Source organism: Apodemus sylvaticus, chromosome 9, assembly GCF_947179515.1.
Source record: "Apodemus sylvaticus chromosome 9, mApoSyl1.1, whole genome shotgun sequence".
Lineage (NCBI taxonomy): Eukaryota > Metazoa > Chordata > Mammalia > Rodentia > Muridae > Apodemus > Apodemus sylvaticus.
In genome coordinates, this window is record NC_067480.1 from 52,804,558 (window position 1) to 52,823,040 (window position 18,483).

The 18,483-nt window shown below is 36.7% G+C and overlaps 1 protein-coding gene across 4 annotated transcripts in view; it reads right to left on the bottom strand.

Annotated features, from left to right (window-relative positions):
* Abi2 (abl interactor 2) overlaps nt 1-18,483 on the bottom strand; it is a 72,247-nt gene that overhangs the window by 15,606 nt on the left and 38,158 nt on the right. For 2 of the 4 annotated variants that reach the window (XM_052192674.1, XM_052192672.1), the window contains exons 5-7: nt 16,404-16,550; nt 15,614-15,735; nt 5,594-5,752 (exon numbers count right to left, since the gene is read on the bottom strand). In XM_052192674.1, coding sequence (XP_052048634.1) covers nt 5,594-5,752; nt 15,614-15,735; nt 16,404-16,550 — 428 coding nt within the window. Of the gene's footprint in view, nt 1-5,593; nt 5,753-15,613; nt 15,739-16,403; nt 16,551-18,483 lie in introns of all 4 variants that reach the window. The other 2 variants (XM_052192673.1, XM_052192671.1) reach the window with 1 other exon arrangement.

The following is an 18,483-nucleotide window of genomic DNA, read 5'->3' on the forward strand; positions in this document are numbered from 1 at the left end:
AACACATCCTCTTCGGGACTGTTGCACATGTGTTCTATAAAAATTTCTGTTAAAGTTTCTAAAATTTCGTGAATAGTTTGGTTAATTTTTGAAATGTCCTTGAGTATATGAGAAAAACTTAATATCCCAACAACCTAAACAGGCTCAATAACAAATAACAGGCATTAGTTGGGTCTTGATTTAGTTAAACAAATATGACCTGAGTTCTTACTGAGGGGCAAGGCTTCTACTGGAAGACTAGTTATCAGAACCTTCCACTGAGAATCAGGTGCTGTTACTGCAGATTTTTATAACTCCAAATCATCAAAATTCTTCTTTGAGCCTATAGAAAAACGCCACTGTTCTTCCACGGCTGCATCCCTCCATCTCAAAGGCACGGCACAGTATAACCCTTGGAGGATGAATGTGCTGGTGACATAGACTTTACAAGCCTTAAGTTTCCTGCTGACTTATAGTCTTGTGAAGGTTTTTTGTGATCTGATACTTCAGACATCCAATTCAAAAGCAAGAATGTTAGACTTTTACATCTTATTTTTATAAGCTTTATAAATATTCTTATAAAAAGGCAAAATAAACATAGTTAGAATTACTTCTGGGACTAGAGAAATGGCTCAGGTAAAGAGCACTGACTGCTCTTCTGAAGGTCTTGAGTTCAAATCTCAGCAAACACATAGTGGCTCACAGCCATCTATAATGGGATCTGATGCCCTCTTCTGGTGTGTCTGAAGAGAGCAATAGTGTACTCATGTAAATAAAGCAAAACAAAACAAAAACACTGACTACTCTTCTAGAGGTCCTGAGTTCAATTCCCAGTAACCACATGGTGGCTCACACTCTGTAATGGGATCTGGTGCCTTCTTCTGGTGTGTCTGAAGACAGCTACAGTGTACTCATGTAAATAAAATAAAATAAAATAAAATAAAATAAAATAAAATAAAATAAAATAAAATAAAATAATAAGAACACTGACTACTCTTCCAGAGGTCTTAAGTTCAATTCCCAGCAACTACATGGTGGTTCACAATCGTCTCTAATGGGATCAAATGCCCTCTCTTCTGGTGTGTCTGAAAACAGCTACATGTACTCATATGCATAAAATAAATAAATCTTTAAAAACAAAAAAGGCTAGAGTTTTTGGATGTCAACAGATAAGCAGATCATTTAAAAACTACTTCTGAATTCAATGAAGAACGTTATGTTTAGTTATGACATATTAAATTTAATTGGTGGTATTTTATTTTCCAGGAGGAAAATAATTTATGTAATTTATTTCAAATTATATTTCTTTAAAATAAATATCAACCTAGAACAAGGAACATTTAAAAAATGATTTGAGTAATTAGTAATAGGAAGCTGTCTAATGACACAACTGGGATTACCAAACTGTTAACCTTGTAGTCTCAGACATTTTTTAATTAGATCATTTTGATACTCTTTTTTAAATAAAAAGTCACCAAAGAAAGAAAAAACTAGCTGATTATGACTTACAGATTAAAAATGTAGTTTGTATTTAATAGTACTAAGGGTCTATTTGTTTTATCTGGTCGAATGGAAATGTACTTAAGACATTTTAGCTGTGGGGTTTTTTGGTTTTGTTTGGTCCTCTCCTAAGAACAATCTAAAATAACATTCAAACACATCTTCTTATACTGCTCCTTATCCACTACGCCACACCAACCTCTGGTCTGCTGCGAAGTTGTATTGTTCTTCCTAACTTCCCTGCCTCTAGAGACTAGGGTGCACATCAGCCATACTAGCACTGCCTTTTCACTGTTCTTTGTTCATCCCTGGAAGAGAAAGAATTTAAACACTCTAAGATCATAATGTCTCTATTTTAAGAAACACTGATTGCTGTAAGCTAATTGCTACAAACGACTTCATACTTGAAAATCGTGATTAATATCTTATTAACTAGGTCTGTTATGTGTTTAAATGTATATGTAAAAAATGTAGATATATATACATTCTTTAATAACAAGATGCTTCATATTATTTTAAGGTTTATTTATTTATAGGAGAATACTGTAGCCATCTTCAGACACACCAGAAGAGGGCATTGGATCCCATTATAGATGATTTTAAGTCACCAAGTGGTTGCTGGAAATTAAACTCAGAACCTCTGGAAGAGCAGTCAATGCTCTTAACTGCTGAGCCATCTCTCCAGTCTGATACTTTATATTCTTAAAGAAAGCTTAACTAATAACTGTCTGTGTTTCTGTAACTCTCTTTCTTCACTGTTGGCAAAAAATTTAAAATTCAGTTTGATTTTATAAACAGAGAAGCAACAGGGTTTCAGTTATGTTCTAATGAAGGTTTCTTTCAGTAACTTGCTTCTGAAATGATCTCATTAGAATACAACTAACTTCCAGCTTGAACTTGGAACTATCATTCCATATTTTAATCCCTGTTAGACTGCCCTCTATCAGACTCAGAACAAGCTGTACATTAGTGGGGATGCTGTCAGACTTGTATCCTACAGAACCCCATTGCCTTTTCAAACCTCATTCTTCAGAAGCACGCATCCATGGCAAAGCTCTGACGTAAACTATAGGCTTACACAAGCATCGTGGTCACAAAATGGTTCACTAACCATTAAGTCTCACCAAAGAATTGTCAAAGAAAAGGGCATGCTTGGAACTGAGGTACAGGACAAAGACAGAACATCTGCCTAGCATGCTCAAGGATCATGTTCAAATGCCAGACTTCTCAATAGTTTTCTTCTGTTTTTTAAAATTAGGTTTAAAAGTACTCTAAGTAATAGAGCTATAACTGTCTTCTTTAACGTTACCAAATTCTAAGAGAAGAAACGCACGTCTTAGAATACAGAAAATATACAAAGTCACAACTTCTCACAGCTAAACAATTCCAATTCACCTTAGTTCCTTGAGTATGTAAAATACTTAGATTAAAATCCCTCCCTAATGATTTAATTTTACTTTAAATTTACTTTCAATTATATTTGGCATATATGAATCTGATTTATTAAAAAAGCATTATTGAAATCTAAAATCTTTAGTGCATTAGAGATACAAGTCAGCAGTAGAGTACCTACCTAACACAAAGCCCCAGTGCTTCAGAATTAAATACATGAAACAGCTGACCGATTTTATCTACAGAGATCTCACAGAACTATTTAGTACATACACTCGTCATGAACTATTCCTTCCATATTCTTACTAAGTACCCTGTACATCTGTATCAAAGCTGTAACACCAACAGCCTCATTATGGACTTAATCCATTTTGGATTAACATCATTGTTTCAAACCTAAAGGAAAAAAAGGACTATAAGCAGTACTTTCCAGATACCCAAAAGAGCTAGCCCATCTTCCACGAAACTATGAAATAAGTTGTAGCTAATGAACTAAAATTGAAAGACAAAAACCACAACACACGCACTGGCCAGCCATGAAATCATGCACCCAACTCAGGAGGGTGAAGCAGGAGAATAATGTGAAACCACAACCTCAAAACCTGTCTAAATAAGACTTTACCATTTTTAAAATGGAGGAAAATAATTTCAGAAAAAAATATACTTGTAATGCAAAATTGAAAAACACAAGTAGAAGCAGAGTATATTCTGCAATATATTCTGGCAATATTTAAGATGAAAATGAATTTTAAGAAAAAAAAAACAGCCTAAAACACTAAGCATGAAAAGGCAAATATATTTCAATCAAGGCATTTAGGTGGATGTGCACTGCATTTTGCACTGACTAAACGACCAATGCAGCATCCACTATATGAGAGGAGCCCAGGACAGTGACAAAACGTGGAAAAAGAAAGGTTTCCTTTGATATTCAACAGTATTTTTGAACAATTTTCTCAGAATACTGGATAAAGACTAACAAGGCCTCCACCACTGCAATAAAGTCTTCCCTTCCTCCTCTTTCCCCTTTACCAAAGCCAGAGAAGACCTAGCATGTGGGAACAAAAAGAAAAAAAAAAAAAAAAACACAAAAAAACTTTTAATTTGAAAGTATGTTAAGACATGAAAGTATGTAAAAGCAAGAAATACAGAATCAAAAAATATTAAGTGACATACTCCTTCAATTCCAGCACCCGAGAGGCAGGGACAAGCAGATCTCTGAGTTTGAGGCCAGCCTGATCTACAGAACTACATCTAGGACAGCGAGAACTACACAGAAAAACAAGCAAACAAAACACCTTGACCTTGGTTTCATATACAAAATAGATATATATGACTGATTACCAATCTTGGGACTCAAGAGATTGTTCAGCAATTAAGTTCACAACTGCTCTTCCTGAGGACCCAGATTCAATCAATTCCCAGCACCCACAACTATCTGTAGCTCCAGTTTCAGGAGCTACAACTCCCTCTTCTGGCCGCTATGGGCATTAGCCATATACATAGTACACAAGCATACATACTTGCAAGAAAAACACCTATGTACTCATAAAATAAATAAAAACTTAAATAATTTTAAAAGTATCATCAATCTTATTTTCTATATGTGAATCAAATGAGATAACAAATAAAAAGAAAGTCATTTAATTCCATTAATTATTCCTAAAGGAAATAATTAAGGTTTTATTAACAGTAGCAGCCACAGCAAAAATTTTCTACTCCATAAATTCAGTACTATGAAAGATGGAATGATTTGTCCTGAATCGGAGGAGCTCACACAGGTTTAATAACCTCTTAGCCAAAATTAAAATACAAAACAGTAAGTTAACATAATATATTCATGAGGTCAAGATGTCTAAAGTTTCTCTTACATTCTCCATGGATGAGCAAAATACAATTATACGTGGCATTAAATGTGCAAGGTTAGCTTTTCTGTAATATATGATTCAATTCTTTATTTTAACTGTCATATTTGAATCGATTTCTCCAAGGCCCGCCCATCACAGTATCAGATATAATAACTGCCTAATGCAAAACACCTTTCTGTACACCCAACTTTTGTGCAATTCATGGAGCTGTGACGTCTCATTAAACAAAAAGAACACACTATTCTTACATACACTCCGCTTGAGTCCGGCTCTCATTCTCCAGCCTATACTGGCTACTCTTCCTTGCCTCTGCCCATGAATGCTGAGATTACAAATAAGCCCATGTATGTCTAGTTTAGGATTAGTTGGCTTTTTTTGTTGTTGTTTTGTTTTGTTTTGTTATTGTTCTTCTTCAAAACAGGGTTTCTCTGTATAGCTGGTCATCCCAGAACTCATTCTATACACTAGGCTGGCCCCAAATTCAAAGATCCACCCACCTGCCTCTGCCTCCCATGTGCTGGAAAGATATACACCAGCACTGCCCCAATTCAATATTAGTCTTTAAAAGCAAAGGACTAGGCACACTGAAAACTATTCCATTCGGGGAAGAGTAGGATGAGCTCTTTAGCGTTACATATAAATCATGTATTGACTTTTTAAAGTAAAAAACACAGTATTAGTAGAAACTTAGTATTCATCCATTCTTCTATCCATACAACAATAGTCTAAACTACCAAATGTGTACAGGATAAGCACCTATTATACATGGACTAATTATGTGTAACAAAAGGGCTTTGTTTGTTTTTTATGGTGCAATATAAAAGAAATGAAAAGAAATGGCAAAAGAGAAATCTAACCTGGATTCTGGTTATAAAAAGGACCTCCATTCATCTGATTCTGAAGGCTTGTTTGTGAAGTTATGGAAGGAGGGCGTCTATAGGGCAATGAGCCCCCTATTGTGGGTGGTGTATGGCGAGAGGCAGGCCTATTCATGCTGTAGAACTGAACAGGATGACCTAGAAAATGGACAGAACACAAATGCATCATTAAAAGAAACTTATCTCAGATAATGAAATACCTAATGTAAATCATTCACTTTCTGCTAAGATTATTAAAAACCACAGTATTTATCCAACTTAATGCAAGATGGCAGTTGCTACTCTGATGACCCTGTATTAAAGCACAAAAGTAGGAAAATCAAAATATTACATCTGGAAAAGTAACATCTGGGGCTGGAGAGATAGATGGCTTAGAGGTTAAGAGCACTGACTGCTCTTCCAAAGGTCCTGAGTTCAAATCCCAGCAACTACATGGTGGCTCATAACCATCCATAATGAGATCTGATGCCCTACTCTGGGGTGTCTGAAGATAGCTACAGTGTACTTACATATAATAAATAAATAAATCTTAAAAAAAAGAAAAAAGAAAAGTAACATCTAAATCAAAAACTAACATTTTGACTTTCTTTTTTAATCATTTGACTATATTTTAAAAGCACAATTAATTAAAACGTATACCTCTGGTATAGACAGAATGTGTCCCAATACCAAGTCTCCAGTATAGCTAGCTATTCTCAACCCAAGGATCACATATCAGATTGCCTACGTATCAGATATCTACTTATATTTCTTTTTTCTCTTCTCTTTTGGTTTTGTGAGACATACTTTCTCTGTGTTCTCTTGCTTTTCTGGAACTCATTCTGTAGACCAGGCTGACCTCAAACTCAGAGAGATCCACCTGCATCTGCCCTCCACAATCCCCAAGTGTGGTGATTACAGACATGCACCATGACTGCCCAGCTACATTACAACTCATAACTATTTTAAAATTACAGTTATGAAATAGCAATGAAGCAATTCTATGGTTGGAGTCACGACAACATGAGGAACTGTATTAAAGGGTCACAACATTAGGAAGGTTGAGAAGCACTCCCATAGTGCACCAGTGTTAAAAGACAACACTGAGGGTGTTATGAGAGTTCTGGTCTCATAAATAAATAATACATTATCAAAAGTGGATTTTCTCCTTCTCTATCCTATGTACACAGTCTCTCACCAGATTAAGGAACCTTGATACTAAATATTCTGCCTCCAGAACTAATATAGCCAGACTAATATAATTTATAAATAATCTAGTCTGCAGTATTATTATAGGACACAAAAGAGATTAAGTTTTCCCCTCCCCTCCAAAAAATAATTATTTAAAGCAGCCATTAAACATTGGGGACTAAATGACAAATCAAATTCTAGGAAAGCAAAAAAAAAAAAAAAGTTTGATACAGTCATATTCTAAAATAGTTGGTGATAACAAAAACCAGTTTAAAAGGAAACAAAACATTTCAACAAAACACTTGCTGCTTCAGCGCCAAGTCACACTCATCTTTATACAATTCAATACACTCATTTTCTTACAGCTAAATTGAATCTTAAAACAGTTTATGAAATCTGAATCAAAAATTACCATCATCCTAGAAACCTATCCATTATTACTCATTTCAACCTATTTTACCTCTTCAGAATCCTTCGCTGTTAACATCAACTGGAAACATTCTTTCCTGATCCACCCAGTTTCCACATATAATTCAAACCCCAAAGCCGACTCACCTTTACTCTCACTTGTGACCCCTCAGTCAGGGGCCCTCTTACAACAGTATTAGAAGACCCATGGAAGAACACCAGCAAGCAACAAGGCATGGAAGGAAGGGCATGACAGGAAGACAGGGAAGAGGAGATGCTATACCATGAGGGGACAAGAAGGAAGAAGTAAGACGAAATGAAAAGCAGAAAGGGCAAGACAGTAGGGTGAAAAGCATTGCCTAGGATCTTCAAAAAAAAACTCAATTATGAATTTTATAAAGTTGGATGCACTCTAAATTCTCATCTAAAGTCTATCAAGTGCAGTCAAGTACCTTTTTTTTGGGGGGGTGGGGGTGGGGTTTGGTTTTTTGGAGACAGGGTTTCTCTGTGTAGCCCTGGTTGTCCTGGAACTCACTCTATAGACCAGGCTGGCCTCGAACTCAGAAATCCGCCTGCCTCTGCCTCTGCCTCTGCCTCTGCCTCCCAGAGTGCTGGGATTACAGGCATGCACCACCACGCCCGGCTGTACCTATTATTATATTATCATGTAATTGCTAAAATTAATTCTTAGTTAGGGGTCATTTATTATTTCTGGTTCTGTAGCATTAGCAAGATTTCTCTATTTAACTAGCTAGACTAGTGTAACAGAGTTCTATATCACAACCAAATGACAGCCCATATTTTCACTCATCCATTATAGAAAAGTCTTCTTCATAAGGATTACTATAGAAGCTATCTCAATAGAACACCATCCAAAATCCAATTTGGACAAAGACATCTTTTAAAACATGTTTTATTAGTAGACAGGTAGTGGTGGTACACTACTAATAATCCCAATAATTGGGAGGTAGAGGCAGGTGGGGCTTTGTAACTTTGAGGTCAGGCTGAGCTACAGAATAAGTTCCAGGACAGCCAGGGCTATACAGAAAAACCCTGTCTCAAAAAAAGGATCCATTAGCATCATATTAACAGTTAAATGTATTTTCCTATCCAAGCAAAACGTATTTAAGGTTGAAATTATTTCTAAAAAATGACTAAAATGGTTACATATACTTATAAGGAGTGCCGCAGCGGCTCCAGTAAACTCTGTGAGACAAAGTTTTACAGACTGAGGAGAGAAATGCCTCCTGGAGCTCTCCGGAACACCCCTATTCAGAAGCCAAAAATCTCACTCTGGCAATTTTCTAAACTCTCCCCCTTCTTAGTAGCCAGGACTAAGAAAAACCAAGCAAATTAAGACGTACAAGAATCCATCTTGAAGTAAGTCACTAGCCAGAAAATTCTTCAAGCTTTGCTCCAGTCGTTTGCATAATTACATTTACCTCCCAACAGTATGTAAATGAAGTATGGCTCTGACACTATGGTATGAAAAGCATTACTTAGCACAGTGGTATAAATATATTTCATGTGTCTTGACTGTATATTAGTTTATAAGTCATTAGACATAATTTAAAAGATAAAACGTTATTAAGAAGAGGTTAGTTTAACCAGAGACACATGAAAAATACAAGTTTCTTTTGTTTTTTGATCCTCATAGTCACCCTTGCAGGACAGGTGGATTTGAAACAAGAAACCCAGATTAGAAGATATTTACATCTGAAAAACCTTGTGCAATGTCCTTGCCTAACAGGTGGGTGTTGGGCAAGGTAGAAAGAATTTACATCTGAGTTGGTGCAAAGCTCAGAGCTGCCTCAATGGAAGTTTGTGAGGAACTGCTTTTGTCCTGCAGACCCCACCTAGGGGGTCTTTGGCCAAAACAACATTCTTAATTTATCCAGGTTTGATTCAGGATGCAGTTCATACTTATTACTCACAGAGACTCATTTAGACTCAGGGAGTTTAACAAAATGTCCTTTAAAATCTCTTTAAAAGTTTATATCAAGAAGACTGATGTTGTCTGTGTTCAAGCTTCTAAATTTGTTACACAGAAAAACGTTTTACCAGGTTGATTTTACACTTACTTGTGCCAAATGGTTATGCTAATTGTTCCTTGTGCCTGCTTTACTGGATACATCTTTTGATATGTAAATGTCAATCCCTCATGCTTAAAGGCTCATGCCCCAAAACAGAAATATACATTCAGATTCAAACCACCTCTGTGTGTGTGGTTGTGTCTGTCATCTCACTGAACCTGTGCCTTTTCCTGATATCCAAAAGCTCCCCCCTCAGATCTAAGTCTTCCCGGCTGGGACCATCTGCGGCAAGAAGGGTACATTCATACCACACACGCACACACACACACACAGAGAGAGAGAGAGAGAGAGAGTATTAGAGGGCAACTTCTACAATAACTCTAGTTGTCTGGCTAGGCAGCAAGCCCTTTACCTTCTGAGTCATCTCCCTCTCATTAGGTTGAAATAATAAAACATCAGTCAATTAAATAATCTTAAAGTCCTTTGACACTTTCTCTCTGGAGGGGAACAGATAGGAGCACACAGAGCCCAAGATCAGTGGAGCAGCTGGGAAGGAAGCCTTCCTACAGCCCTTTGCACCAGGGAGCAGGGAGACTCCACAGCCTTCTGTGCACAGCCCGCCAGGAGTGGGTGATCTCCCAGCAGTGCTTTCACTTCTGAGCTCAGAGGAGTAAGGACACAGGCTTACAGGCCCACAAGAGGAACAAACTCCAGCCAGAGACAACAATACCAACTAGCACCAGAGATAACCAGGTGGCGAAAGGGAAGCACAAGAACACTATCAACAGAAACCAAGGCCTCATGGCAACATCAGAACCCAGTTTTCCCACCAAAGCAAGTCCCGGATACCCCAACACACCGGAAAAGCAAGAGTTGGATTTAAAATCGCATCTCATGATGCTGATAGAGGGCTTCAATAAAGACTTAAATAGCTCCCTTAAAAAAATACAGGAGATCATGGGTCGACAAGCAGAAGCCCTTAAAGAAGAAACACAAAAATCCCTTAAAGAATTACAGGAAAGCACAATCAAGTGAAGGAACTGAACAAAACCATCCAGGATCTAAAAGTGAAAGTAGAAACAATAAAGAAATCACAAAGTGAGACATCTCTGGAAATAGAAAACCTTGGAAGGAATTCAGGAGTCATAGATGGAAGTATCAACAACAGAATACAAGAGATAGAAGAAAGAACCTCAGGTGCTGAAGATACCATAGAAAACATTGATTTAACAGTCAAAGAAAATGCAAAATACATAAAGCTGGTAACCCAAAACATCCAGGAACTCCAGGACACAATGAGAAGACCAAACCTAAGGATTATAGGTATAGACAAGAGTGAAGATTTCCAACTTAAAGGGTCAGTGAATATCTTCAACAAAATTATTGAAGAAAACTTCCCTAACCTAGAGAAAGAGATGCCCATGAACATACAAGAAGCCTTCAGAACTCCAAACAGACTGGCCCAGAACAGAAAGTCCTCCCGGCACATAATAATCAAAACACCAATTTCACTAAACAAAGAAAGAATATTAAAAGCAGTAAGGCGGGCGGTGGTGGCGCACGCCTGTAATCCCAGCACTTGGGAGGCAGACAGATTTCTGAGTTCGAGACCAGCCTGGTCAACAGAGTGAGTTCCAGGACAGCCAGGGCTACACAGAGAAACCCTGTCTCAAAAAAAAAAAAAAACAAAAATCTACAAAAACCAAACAAAACACAACAAAACAAAAAAAACAACCAAACAAACAAAAAAAAAAAAACCACAAAAGCAGTAAGGAAAAAAGGACAAGTAACTTATAAAGGCAGACAGACCTATCAGAATCACACCTGACTTCTCACCAGAGACGACGAAAGCTAGAAGATCCTGGGCAGACCTCATACAGACCCTAAGAGAACACAAATGCCAGCCCAGGCTACTATACCCAGCAAAACTCTCAATCATCATAGATGGAGAAACCAAGATATTTCATGATGAAACCAAATTTACACAGTATCTGTCCACAAATCCAGCACTACAAAGGATAACAGATGGAAAATGCCAACCCAAGGAGGCAAACTTTACCCTAGAAAAAGCAAGAAAGTAATCTTCTTCCAACAAACCCAAAAGAAGATATCCACACAAACATAAAAGTAACATCAAAAATAACAGGAAGTAGCCGGGCAGTGGTGGGCGTACGCCTGTAATCCCAGCACTCTGGGAGGCAGAGGCAGGCAGATTTCTGAGTTCGAGGCCAGCCTGGTCTACAGAGTGAGTTCCAGGACAGCCAGGGCTATACAGAGAAACCCTGTCTCAAAAAAACCAAATCCAAAAAAAAAAAAAAACCAAAAAAAAATTAATAATAATAATAACAGGAAGTAACAATCACTATTCCTTAATATCTCTTAACAACAATGGACTCAACTCCCCAATAAAAAGACATAGACTAACAGAAATATTTCTCATGTAAATCTTCAATTTTATCAGAAAATGTTTGTAATTCCCCTTTTAATTAATTTAGTAATGTTTTTACATCTACCATTTTATCTGCATTATTTTTCATGATAATCTTCAATTTTAATCTTTCTATATATTTCCTCTATTTTATCAGAAATCTTTTCTTCCTTTTCTTTTCTTTTCTTTTCTTGTGTGTGTGTGGTGTGGTTTTTCAAGACAGGGTTTCTCTGTGTAGTCCTTGCTGTCCTGGAACTCACTCTGTAGACCAGGCTGGCCTTGAACTCAGAAATCCACCAGCCTCTGCCACCCAAGGGCTGGGATTAAAGGTGTGCGCCACCACTGCCCAGCTCAGAAATGTTTTCAATATAAATCGTTTTTATCACAAATGTTTCTAATTCCACCTTCAATTAATTTAGAAAGAGTTTTTATATCTACCATTTTATATGTAAAAATTTCCATGAAATAGTCAATTTTAACATGTTTTTCTGTTTATTTCTTGAATTTTCCCAGAAATATTTTCCATGTAAATCTTCAATTTTATCTGAAAATGTTGATAATTCCACCTTTAATCAACTTAGAATTATCTTTATGCCTATCACTTTATCTGTATAATTTCCATGATAATCTTAATTTTAACATGTCTTTCTATATATTTCTTCAATTTTATCAGAAATATTTTCCATGTAAATCTTCAAGTTTATCAGAAATGTTTATAATTCCACTTTCAATCAACTTAGGAATACTTTTATGCCTACCATTATTACATCTATATAAAATTTTCCATGATAATCTTCAATTCTAACATGTTTAAAATTTTTAACACCTAAAATTTTTCTACAATTTTATCAGAAATATTTTCCATGTAAATCTTCAATTCTATAATAAAATGTTTCTATCTCATATTTCAATTAATTTAGCAATGTTTTACATGTCTACCACTTTACTCTTTAATTTTTCATGAAAATCATCAATTTTTATGTATTTTTCTATATATCTCTTCTATTTTATCCGAAATATTTTCCATGTAATCTTTAATTTTACCATAAAGTGTTTTTACTTCCCTTTTCAATAAAAAAAAAAACTAAAAATAAGAAAAAATAAAATCCTTTGAAAGTATAATTTTTGAGTTTATGATAAACACAGAGATTTGTAATTTGCTATATAAAATACTGCAGTAAAATATATTTTTCAGGGGCTAGAGAGATGGCTCAATGGTTAAGAGTACTGACTGCTCTACCAGAGGTCTTGAGTTCAATTCCCAGCAACCACATGATGGCTCACAACCATCTGTTATAGGATCGATCCAATGGCCTATTCTGGGGTGTACTCGAATACATAAAATAAGTAAATCTTTATAAAAAAAATTTCAATTGTCATAGGCTTGTTTTTGTTAATTACTTAACCTATAATAATAGTACTGATGTGCATGTGCTGCACATCATGAGATACATGTGTGTGAACAGTTGAGCATGTAGAGGCCAGTGGACAACCTTTGGTGTTAGTCCTCAGGAGCCACCAACCTTGTATTTTTAAACACTGTCGCTCACTAGGACCTGGCACTAACCCTTGGACTAGGTTGACGAGTCAGCACACCCCAGGCACCCACCTGCCTTCAGCTCCCCAGCACTGGAATTACAAATGCACACCACCATGCCTGGCTTTCTACGTGGTGCTGGAGATAGAACTCAAGTTCTCAGGCTTGCACAGCAAGCTTTACCAACTCACCTATCTCCTCAGCTTCCTAGAATAGTTCTAATGTTAAGTTTTCAAAACTATACAGAAGTTGACTCCATATTAAGTTCACAAATATTTAACAGAATAAATTAAAGTAATGCTAATGTTTGTGCTCCTTCATTTGACAAGTCTATCATAGACTTTACCCCATTTTTCTCAATAAATTCTTTGTTAACATGCCACTTTCTGGTTAAAATATTTATCATCATTTAAAAAAAAAACACAAAGTAGCCAGGCAGTGGTGGCGTATGCCTTTAATCCCAGTACTTGGGAGGCAGAGGCAGGTGAATTTCTGAATTTGAGACCAGCCTGGTCTACTGAGTGAGCTCCAGGACAGTCAGGGCTACACAGAGAAACCCTGTCCCGAAAAAACAAAAAGAAAAAAAGAAAAAAAAAATACAAAGTAAAGCCAAACCAACAAATATGAAGCTGGAATTTCAGGAAAGAATGGGCAGATGACGGGATCTGTCTGCATGCCAATACTCACCTGCAGGGGGATTAGAAGAAATAACAGGGGGAGTTGGAGAAGTGAAGCCATCAGCAAGGGTCTGTGCACCCCCAGCAGCAGCATCTGGGGCAGTGGAGGAGGGTACAGTAGCAGGAACAAGAGGGGTGGGGACAGATGCAGAAGTAGCAGGAAGGGGAGGAGTGCCAGCAGAGCCAGCAGGGGCTGCCGGGAAAGAGGAGTTAAGAGGCAGCATTAATAAGGCAGTCACATTAGCATTAGAAGAAGCATTGGAATATTAAGAGTATTCAGCACTTAACACTAGGCAAAAGAATAAAGCACTGAAAACAAAATGGTTAAGGTCATTAGGTGAACAACAAATAATTCAAGATGCTCACGGTAGTATAGAAAAATGTTAATTAGTTAAAAACAATTTCCTTTTTACCTGAAAGTTACTAACTTAGAAGAAAACTATTTCCTGTCTATTATTATCATAAAATGTTCTAAGTATATAAAACCACAGTAAAGCAACAATATTCTTTTAGAATTACAACAGTCATATTCCAAACAGTAGTTTATCAGTTTAAAAAAAAAATTTAAACAAACATGCATACCATGTTATGTGATTTTTGTAAAAAAAAAAAAAAAGTACTATTTGGATTACTATAATTAAATATGTTGTTTTATTTTTGGAAACAGGAATTCTCACTACATAGTCCACTGGCTTTTACATCACTATTCTCCTACCTACCTTAGCCTACGCATATTGTAATTACAAGCGTGTACCACTATCTATTATGTAATATTCTATCTTGCTGGGTTTAGAGTTTGGTTTGGTTTAGTTTGGTTTGCTTTTGAGTTTTGATTTTTGGAGATAGGATAGCTCTGTGGAGCTTGGCTGTCCCGGAACTCACTCTGCAAATCAGACTGACATCAAACTGAAGAGATCTACCTGCCTCTACCTACTGAGTGCTGGGGTAAAAGAGTATGCCAACATACCTGGATTTTCTTGCTGTTTTTTTTTAATTAAAGTTTTTTTTTTAAACACATGTGTAAGCCTGAGTTTATGTGTACATGCAGTGTACAAATGTGCACACGGATGTCCAGAGGCCAGAAGAGGGTGTTGGGATCTTCTGGAGCTAGAGTTACAGGCAGTTGTGAGCCATCCAGCTTGGGTGCAGAAACCAAGCCTGCATCTTCTACAAGAGCAGTAAGGGCTCTGAATCCAGAAGCTGCCCCTTCAGCCGCTCTCTCAATGCTTTTATGTTCATGCTTTTAAAACTAAATTCAAACTCTGTGTCTTCAAACCAAACTACTATATCTTTCTGTTTCAAGAAATTGAAGAAACGGTTTTTCAGAAACTGCTGGATTCCAATGCTCCTAAATTTACATTCCCCATACTTTGTTATCAAAATGATTCTCAAACCATGTCTTCATCATTTCCATTAAAATGCAGTTATAAGACAAACTGAAAATGAGCAGCTCATACAATAATGAACATGAACCTCAAAGCACCAACTGAGCTCTCACCAAGGACATAAAACAAAGTAACAAAGTAGAAAGATAGCAAAGCCATTAAGATCAGCTGGATATGCAGACTTCCCAAAAAGGTATGGAGTGCTAGAGAAGCTGTCTTTAAGTTTTTCATTAAGAAGAAAACCCATCTTAAGGAGACTCTGGGTTTAACAACCAGCAAAACACACACACACACACTAAACTCAACAAATTGAATTTAAATTCACAAAATAAAAGCAAACAAATGAGCACTAATGCTCTACCTGGAAAGACGCTGGGAGGAGATGGAGTAGGAACAGCAATGGGAACCCCCACACTCCCACTTCCGCTGTTCTCCCGACTGCTGCTCCGACTACTTGGGTGGCTTCCTCCACTGCTCCCACTGCTGCTGAAGAAGGAAGAACCACCAAGCATGAGTATAGAGAGCACAACACCAGGATTCCCATGTATTTCTGAAACGCACATAGCTACAAGAAATGTAATTCAAAAGGCTTCCATTTCAAATAGGAACTCCTTAATATATAAGGAGAAACTCTTGAGTTCAGAAAACGTGTTTTGATACCTATTTATAAAATCTATCTTATAAAAAAATTTAAGTAAATTCCCTATAAATATAAGGGCAAACTGTTGGTGCTTACACATCAAAATAATACTACCTTTTATATCCTGGCTTAACACCTATCTAAAGCTTTTAGTATATTTTACTAAATTATTTTATTTCAGTTTGTAATGGCATGGAAATATACTAATATTTTATTATGAATAGTTTTGCATATATAAATTTTCACCAAAAAATAACTTGCAATTTCTATTCCTGGTTAGTAACGGTTTTTAGATTAACTTAAGTTTATTTCTGAAATGTCTTTTAGACATTCCTGGCTGTTCAAAGTTGCATCAGAACATGAGGAGAGAGAGGAAGAATCAGATGAGGTTTGGGAGAGTAGAGTGAGGAAAAGAACTTAGTGCTTGGAAAATGAGAGAGATTAGCTGAAGTTATCTGAAGAGATTATGGTGCTCTGACCATCATGTTTTGCACTGAGGTAGAGAAAATACCTGTAAGTTCGATTTCTTTGATTCACAGAAGCTGTCCTCACAGGGCTCTGCTGCGAGGGAGCCATATTACGGGTTGGGCTAGGTACGTAATCATTTGGCACCACTGGAGGACGCACTGGCTCCAGTGTTCGATAGGGGGAGTGCCGCCTACAAAAAGAAGAGCGTATGTATTGTGTGATTAATCACGTTTCGGCACGGTAACTTCAGAGTTGCCAGTGAAATACAATTTGTAAGCAGAAAGAGGAAATGTGGTTTAACCCAGCTATCAATTTGTCTTTCCTTCAGCATAACTCTTCTACCAGTAGAGAGAGTTCTGGTGAGTATGTAGTGTAAATTTCAGTCTCCAACCTCATCCCTATGCTAATGATTTTTTGTTTATTTATTTGCAGAAAACACAAGTTTTCCATTGTTTAGGCCAATGTTTTCTAAACTCTACTCTTTTCTTAGAAGAATTTGAATTACTTTAGGATCATGTGAAAATCTCCCAAATGCACTGAATGAATGCACTAATTATCTTCTTCTCCTCTCTCTCCCTAACCATAGATATTTAAAAATATATATAACAAATCTAGATTTTTGGAGTCACAAACTCCACATGATGATCAGTACCAGCTGTAACTCATTCCCCTTTTTATACACTAAACACATAGAAATTAAAGATTTATTGGTCCTAAAAATGCACTATTTAATTTCATTTTTTTCTTTTTTACAACCTTTCTCCCTCAACTTCATCTTAATCTCTTTCCTCCTCAGAGCTTGTCATTGAAGAGAAACTTTAAAAGACAGGTTACCTAAGTCCTTCTATCTTAGTTAAAGTATAAAACTCAAACCAGATGTTATAAAAAAAAAATTGTTTCCCTTTTCCCAAATACTCCTTTCAAAGGAAGCAAATGAAAAAAAAAATCAAAAAGGAAAATAACAGGACGTAAGATGTTTCCCGGAGCGCTGGTTACTTGTTAAGTGACCAAATCCTTCAAGACAACAGATACCTTGCAGATTACAACTTCAAGAATTTGGCATCCCAAGGCATGAAACGTAGAAAAGCTTTCTTCTCTTGCACGAGGTGCTGCTCAATTGGCTCTTGTATTTCTCAGAAATTCACTCCCCACAAGGTACCCAGAGTTTCTTTAAGTATTACTTTCCTTGGCCACTCAAGTTAATAGCTCACCGACTTTCAATGAGATTTTTTTTTTTCTAAGACAGGGTTTCTCTGGTAGCCCTAGCTTCTCCTGAAACTCACTCTGTAGCCCAGGCTGGCCTCCAACTCAAAGCTGCACCTCTTCCTGAGTGTGAGGACTAAAGGTGTGCACTACTACCACCCAGCATGTAAGATAGTTTTTCAAAGGCACTGTTCACCCTACTTCCCTCAAGTATTGTTCAATAAACAAAATAACAATTCACAATAAATAAGGGACATTATGTCTACTATTGTGTTAAAAGGAAAGGGAGAAAGGCCAGGACTTTGAACTGAAAATTTTTTTCAAGTATTCAAGCATCAGCTGGGCAGTGGCAAATCCCAGCACTCAGGAGGCAGAGACAGACAGCTCTCTGTGAGTTTGAGGCCACCCTGGTCTACAAAGAAAGCTCTAGGACAGCCAGAACTGTTATACAGAGAAATCCTGTCTCAAAAAAAACAAAAACAACCGTCTCTGAAATATTAGAATGCACATATAGAAACAAATTACAAATAATTTAAATAATTTAAATTAAATAATTTATAATATATTATAATATATATAATATGTTGGTATATGATATATATGATATCTATATCAGGAAATAAATTTCTCAACTTTACTTTCTGACAGTGTTTTCTGCACACTAGACTATTCGAATCTAACTTCACTACTTGAGAGCTATACAAAAAAACAGTGATATGAACAAGGTTAAAGGAGTAAAAAACAAACAAACAGGAGGAAGAGGAATAATCCGGTATGTAGAGAAAGACTAAAACAGCCCAGGACCATGAAATGGAGTTCATCACTCTGCTCTCCAAGGAGCAGCTACACCCCTGATAATACCCAAGAAAATGCACTACTGGCACATGATAAATACATTCAAACTCTGAGAGGAAAAGAAA